This window comes from Nicotiana tabacum, chromosome 8, assembly GCF_000715075.1.
Source record: "Nicotiana tabacum cultivar K326 chromosome 8, ASM71507v2, whole genome shotgun sequence".
In the NCBI taxonomy this organism is placed as follows: domain Eukaryota; kingdom Viridiplantae; phylum Streptophyta; class Magnoliopsida; order Solanales; family Solanaceae; genus Nicotiana; species Nicotiana tabacum.
In genome coordinates, this window is record NC_134087.1 from 20,778,119 (window position 1) to 20,785,509 (window position 7,391).

The 7,391-nt window shown below is 36.1% G+C and overlaps 1 protein-coding gene across 1 annotated transcript; it reads left to right on the forward strand.

Moving 5' to 3' along the window:
* Positions 1-441: 441 nt before the first annotated feature.
* On the forward strand, positions 442-6,087 carry LOC107804973 (uncharacterized). Its single transcript, XM_016628942.2, has 3 exons — positions 442-1,238; positions 2,246-3,329; positions 5,453-6,087. Exons 1-3 carry the CDS (start codon positions 829-831, stop codon positions 5,753-5,755), a joined length of 1,797 nt encoding a protein of 598 aa, XP_016484428.2. The 5' UTR covers positions 442-828; the 3' UTR covers positions 5,756-6,087.
* The last annotated feature ends 1,304 nt before the right edge of the window (positions 6,088-7,391 follow it).

Sequence of the window (7,391 nt, forward strand, 5' to 3'; positions counted from 1 at the left end):
TACTCCACTCTCTAGTATATTATATTAGAACTTTCCGCGTGTTGGAGTTGCAGCATAATATGCTGGAGTTCATACACAGATGTACCGATCTCCAGTATATTACGCTGGAACTTTTCGTGTTGCACCAAAATAATGGCTATTTTTCAATAACTTTATAAATGCTGGCTATTTTTAAATGATCAATCCGAAAACTGACTAGCCCATGCTATTTTTATATTTTTTGTTACGACGTGAAACCATCTGTATTTTTTGTAATTCTTTCTTTAATATTAATGAGGATGGAGTTTGTATGGACTAAATACATAGAAAAATAGCACGAAGCAAATTCAGGCCCACATCCCAATCTTGTTTCAATCTCCGAGGACACCGAATAACAGATTATTATCAATAATTCCATGTTTAATCAGACAAAACTATGATCATCACATTCATCCCCGTGGGTCGTGGCATGCAACTTCCCGCTTTTAATCGCTATATCACTTCACCGCCCTCCTATTAAATTTTCCCACTTCCCCAAAAAAACTACCCCAGCTTAATTCTGTCAGATAAAAAATGGAGTATAGTATACTCCCTCAAATATCATACTATAATTTACTAGTACATATTAATTTTCCCACTCTATATAACGATTTTCTGATCTTAATTTAATCCCCTTTTTCTACAAAATTTAGATTTTCAAGCTAGTCTCCGTTTCGAGCCACATTACATGACAGTGGACTGAGCTAGGAGAGCTTCTGCATGTTCACAATAATTGTTTTTGGATCGAATCGTATATATTTTCCGAAGCACATTCTCAATTAAAACCTATTAAATTTAAATTCTGAATTGATGGCCGCAGCTTTAGAGTGCTGGTCAAGTCGAGCTAGCATTGACGAGGAAATGGTAGAACAAGTTCTAATGAGAAACAATCACAGATCGGAGGCGCCGCCGGGAAGCGGTTGCTCAACCGGTACTGTATCTGCCGGCGGAATTGGAGGTTTAAAGGAGTCTTCTTCAGCAATGCAGAAACGACTACAGAGGCTGAGCAGGAACGTGTCGGAGGTAATTGCGTCGCTTAAGAACTCACTAAACCTCGAAACGGTTCGTGACTCGCCTTTGCCATCGGACCGAGTTGAGACCGGTCGGAAGCACGTTTGGGGCAGCGTTGTACGGGGATTGACTCAGCTTTATCCTGGTAGTCAACTTCCAGAGAAGCTTGTATCCAACATTCGCAAGCATTACGACTCTTTCCCACTCAGGTGATTGCACTGTCCTTGAAATTTTTGGATTGAACTGTTACTAACTGTGTTCAACAAAAAAAAACAAAATTGTAAAGGCAGAAAACTGGAAAGACATAATAACAAGAAAAGTTAAATAATTTCGAGCCCCTTAAGGAATTTAATATCCTTAATGTTGCCCAAGGTTTGGATTAATTCCTCTTAGGATAGAACGGAATACACTAATTATAGAACTGCGGCCAACTCTAAGAATGGAGCAAATCACACTTGACAAGGAGAGAGACTTCAGAATTTTGGTGTATAAAATATGAGGTCGAGATTCTTAATTTATAGGCAATGAAAGGGTAAGGGGGAGACGTACAATCCAAAAGATGCGTTTTCCTATTCACACCTTAAAAACCCAACATGAATATATATTCTTAATAATGTTCTTACATATGTATGCACGCTCAGCAACAGTAAAATCAGGAATTTCACTAAAGGAGTACAAGATTTAATATACTCCATATGTATACAAAATAATTTATAACCTATGCATGCAGTATAATTTTTCTATATGCACAACATTATTTTTTGACGAAGTCCTTCAGTCGATGTCGCTCCACTGTGCACAATGGCGGTTTTAAGTTTTAGACATCCTGGGTTATGAGTTAAGAGTGTGACTTCTAATTGTGTGTCTAACTCTAGCTTTAATTAATTTTATATACGTATAGTGTTCGACCTGTACATGTAGGTTCTGCAAAACTAGCACTGTCTCGTCTACAGTATGTAAATGATGATCATGAGGATCAAAATGAAAATGGCTCAAATGCAATGGGATAAAACCCGACTAGTTTGTGATTGGGACATACTAGTAATTGTTGTTATGTGTACATGATTCTGACCAAGAGCATGTTCGGTTGAACTGCCTTAAGCTAGATACCTAGATCTGCCTATTAGTGTCACCATCTAATTTTTGGCTTTGCTTTATTGCTGCTAGTTGTTTTGGTGTTGGCATTTTCTTATATACTTGGCTTGTTTTTTGATAGCTATGGGCAAGCTGGATTTGAAATGAAGGATGTCTTTCTACATATTAGATTGATAGAGCAGGCATCCACAGAGGACCACCCAGCCATTATGATACAAGAGGTATCTGATGATGAAGTTCAAGGATCAATTTTTAAGTTAACATTTGCATGTAACTCTTCTATATCGTGGTCTGCAATGTCCGGGGCGCTCGACAGCGCCTTGATTTGTTGTAAAAAGATACAGATCTTTGAAAAGAAAGGTTTTACATTGGGGATTGTGATGCTTTTGGTTCAATCTGGGAAAGAAAAAATGTTTAAAGCTCGTATCGAGAATGTTCTTAAATCAGCCCTTAAGAAGCCAAAATCTACTGCAATGAAGAAGCTACCGTTTGGGATTTGTGGGAGTCAAGAGGAGAACACAAGGAGCAGAGAATATGAGGAGATTGAAGAGGACTCTGGGCAGCCAAATTACAAAAATGAGTTCGATAATTCTACCCCAAAGGTCCAGTTGCAAATGCCGTTACCTACTTCTTTGTTTACGGTCTCGGTGGATGAATGGCAGACTGTGTTATCTGGTGGAGAAAAGATTGGAAAGTGGTTGTTGAGCTCTGATAATCTTGAGTTCATCGATCAGATTGGACCGAATACATTCAAAGGGGTATACAAGGGAAAAAGAGTTGCGGTTGAGAAGCTCAAGGGGTGTGACAAAGGAATTGCATACGAGTTTGTGCTTCGACAAGATTTGTTGGAGCTGATGACGTGCGGTCAAAAGAGTATATTGCAATTTTTTGGTGTTTGCATCAGTGAAAATCATGGCTTGTGTGTTCTGACTAAGTTGATGGAAGCTGGGTCAGTTTATGACTTACTGTTGAAGAAAAAGAAACTCCAGACTAAAGAAATAATAAGGATTGCCATTGATATAGCTGAGGGAATCAAGTTTATAAATGATCATGGAGCTGCATATAGAGATCTTAATACACAGAGGATCTTGTTAGACAAAAATGGGAATGCTTGCTTAGGTGATATGGGCATAGTAGCTGCTTGCAGGAGTATTGACGAAGCCATGGAGTATGAGACTGATGGTTATAGATGGCTAGCTCCTGAGGTCTGTTCCCTTCTACATCTAGTTTGATTCATATATATACATTCATATGTCTCTTTATTCTGGAATATTGAGTAAAGTTTTTGGAAATATTTTGAAAAAGGCTATTTTAGGGATGATGAGCTCTAAGATTGCCTTACAGTTTGAAGGCAGGGCTAGATTGAGGGAGAAAAGTGTTGGGATGTTTTGTTCCTTTACTGGCAGAGCACTTCAGATGAAATTTTATGTACAAATTAAAAGTTAAATATAACTTAGAGGAACTTATGTCATCATTGGAAGTATAAGAAAGTAATTTTGCTTATCTTGTGAAGTTGATCTTTAGGTTATGGTTTCAAGATTCCATATTGATGGATCATCAGAAAAATATAGGACCTTACATAATAGTGAGATCCACTTTCACTTTAGTATACTTTTCAATTGGCAGCATCTTAACAGAATGAAAAAGTAGATTTGTCAGAAAGATGTTAACTGAAATTTTTACTGGTATAATTATTTTTAGGCTGTGAGACTGGGGTTTGCTGGTGTCAGATATAATGTTCTTTCATGAGTTCTGAGATCGAATCTTTCCAAGTATGCTGCAGTAACCCGAGTAAACAGTCTTCGATGCCAAACTGGGTGCCAGCTTAGGTAGGGGAAGCTGATACTTGAGAGCTCTTATAAGATTATATCTGGCTACTAGCTAATCCCCCTCTTTTTCCCGTTAAGGATGAGAAGAAGGACAATGAGTAGAAAGGGAGGGTTTTTCTCTGTGTCAGATGTACTAACCTAACTGAAATTCACGGGCAAGCCGACGATCAATTCAACAGAAACTGCACCTTATTGTCAAACTAGTCGGGTACTGTTAAATGAATCCTCTGAATCTATTCCGCACCATTTGGACCCATTTCATTCTACAAAATAATTTTTTACGGAAAATTAAGGGTTCTCCAAAACTAGGATTCTGTGAACCATGCCCCCGACAGTTTTCTATACTAATAAAATTTCAAGTTAGTGCTCAATGAGTGGCATGCGATATTCTCTCGTCCTTTGAGTATCTCATCTTAGAATGGCCACAAAGTATCATCTACGATTTTCTTGAGAAGCATATTTTCTGTGGTGTTGATACATAAGGTAAGACGCGAAATTGCCCTTCTATTGCCACAAGATGAGTAGTTTAGTTGTTGTTAAGAAGAGAAAAATTAAATGTCTTCACTGGATTAAATATATTTAAGTAGGCCTTTTGATGATTATCTACTTAAGAAAACATTGTCACTTTTTCTTGCATGATTTTTTAGCATGCGCATCATGTTATCATATTTGTTTTTACTTTATTTGCTTTATGGTCTTAGCACTTATACCCTGCTACATGATTATGTACTTTTGGTTTTAATTCTAGCAAACATTTTTGAGTTGATATCTCTTAGCGGAACCCACTTTTAGATGAAGATGGAAATCCATAGGATGTTTGCTATACTTTCATTTCTGGTGCTACAGTTTTCTTTTTCTCTTTTCCTCCTTCCTCCTTTCTTTTTCTGGGGATAATTTTCAAATGAATTCTGATAAAATCTTTTTAGAGAAAATTATGATATTGGCTAGTTTCAGTTTTATTCTTTGCAATATATGACTGAACATGTAACCTTCATTTGGTCCATTTGCTAACAAGAAAACCATGTGACTACTTCTTTTATGGGAAGAGATTATTTTGATATTTTTACTTCTTAAAGTCAATAATCCTTAAAAAATTTGAAAATTTGTTAGTGAAGAGACCAAAAGCGCATAAAATTTTATGCTTAGGTGGACGAAGCTGAAACTTGCCAATGTAGTTGAGGAACCTAAACAGCAATTATCATTTTTTTTAAAGCTATGATTGACAGTCGTGGAACATGCCAGTCTTTTAAAGTAATCCTTTTATATGATCGATGTAATGGAGTCTAATAACTTGCCTCAGACTTTGATTTAATGTATGCTAAGAGCTGCTTGTTGTTTATCAAAGAAGAATGTATGCACCATGAGCAGGCTGCTTTTATGCAGTGGCAAATCTTTTTTTATGTTAAGTGGCTCTTACCCCTCTTATGCTGTCAATTGTATGCAATGAGTGATAAAAAGGAATATTATCCCCTTTCTAACCATAATTTTGGTTGTAACAGATAATTGCAGGTGACCCTGAAAGTGTTAGAGAGACTTGGATGAGTAATGTATATAGTTTTGGAATGATTATATGGGAATTGGTTGCTGGTGAGGTAGCATATTCTGCTTACTCACCAGTACAGGCTGCTGTCGGAATTGCTGCTTGTGGGCTGAGACCTGAAATTCCAAAAGATTGCCCCCAAGTTTTGAGGTCTCTTATGATCAAGTGTTGGGACAATTGCCCTTCAAAACGTCCTCAGTTCAGTGGAATTCTGTCAATATTGGTACGTTCCAGCAGTAACAGCTTCAGTAATACTAGGTAATAGAAATTTAAAGGCTGTTTAATCTAGTAGATGTTGTAATCAGTCATATAGATCCTCTATAGCAATGCAAATTAAATCCTTACTTGATTAATGATAAGTTAATCTCCTATCATCATATAATGAAAGGAAAAACAAAGAAAAGGCTCCCAGCTTATAGTTTATGTTTTGTGCTAGAGACTGTCGAGAGACATGACTGGTTGAGTCACATATTGTCTCTCCTAGTCCTATTATGGTTGTCATTATTAATGACTACTCCTTTTCATATTGTCTGTACTGTGAGTTGATAAACTAGCATAAAGCAGAAAAAGACAGATTAATATAGGTTTTAGTAATTTAGGCCTTGTGTGTTTTGCTATGTTTCCCTTCAGTTTTTCCTTCTCACTAACAAAAAAGAATATAGGACATGAACCATTTCTCTGGAATGTTAACTCAACGAATCAAAGTGGAGGATTAGTCTTTATAAGTACGATCTGAGAGTAAAAGTATGTCCAGTTAGGGAATTTCTTATAATTGCAATACGCAAATTCCATTTTTTTGGTGTATCTTTTCTTATTTCCTCTTTGGCGATAAATACTTTTAGTGAGAAGATTTTCAAAAAAATATTTTTGAGAATTATTTTGCTGTGTGCGATTTAACATAAAACTGGAAAATGAATTGATAGGACCTGAGCGAGAGTGATGTTGGTGATAACAATGAGTTTGAAAATATGTATCCTTCTTAGTAGGAACAAGTGTTATGGTGTAGTAGTGAAAAATGTCAGTATGTCACTCTTTCTAAGAACAGGTCATTTTTCTCATTTTCTCGAGGAGCATATGTTCAACAGGTTTTAGACAATCAAACAAACAAAATATGAATAGAACTAAAAGATAAGTGCTTCTGTATCTTTTTTTTTTTTTAAATTTCAATTATTTTAATTAGTAAATAGTTGGTATCGTGAAAAGGATGAATAGATAAAATAGATTTCTTATATTTTGGAAAATGTTAGGAGTAGGAGCTAAATTAAGGAAGATTTCTGCGCATTACCAATAGCCCGGGATGAAGTAGATGGTCTTGAATTTTGTTTTTCTTGCTTGTCTCTACTCTCTACTTCAAATTTAAAAAGTGTTGCACATCTCTTGACCATGGGTTTATAACTTTTACTTTGGACCAGGGGTCTAAAGTTAAAATCACCCCAAAACATATCAGGTGAAATTCAAAAATAGCCAGATTTACAAGTGGTAATTGAAAAATAGTCACAGTTTCAAAAGTAATCGAAATTTAACCACTTTTCATGTAAAGATAAATCTGAACGAAAATACTGTTCAAAATTTCAAAAATAAATCTGGAAGTCCAACATAATATACTGGAGTTCCAGCATAATATATTGGACTTCCAGCATAATATATTGGACTTCCAACATAATATATTGGAGTTCATACACAGGTGCTCCAATCTCCAGTAGATTATATTGGAACATTCCGTGTGTTGGAGTTCCAATATAATATGCTGGAAGTTCATACACAGGTGCACCAATCTGTGTTGGAAATTTTCGTGTTGTAGCAAAATAGTGGCTATTTTTCAATGACTTTATAAACGCTGGCTATTTTACAATTACCCGTTCGAAAACTGGCTAGCCATGCTATTTTCACAAAAATGT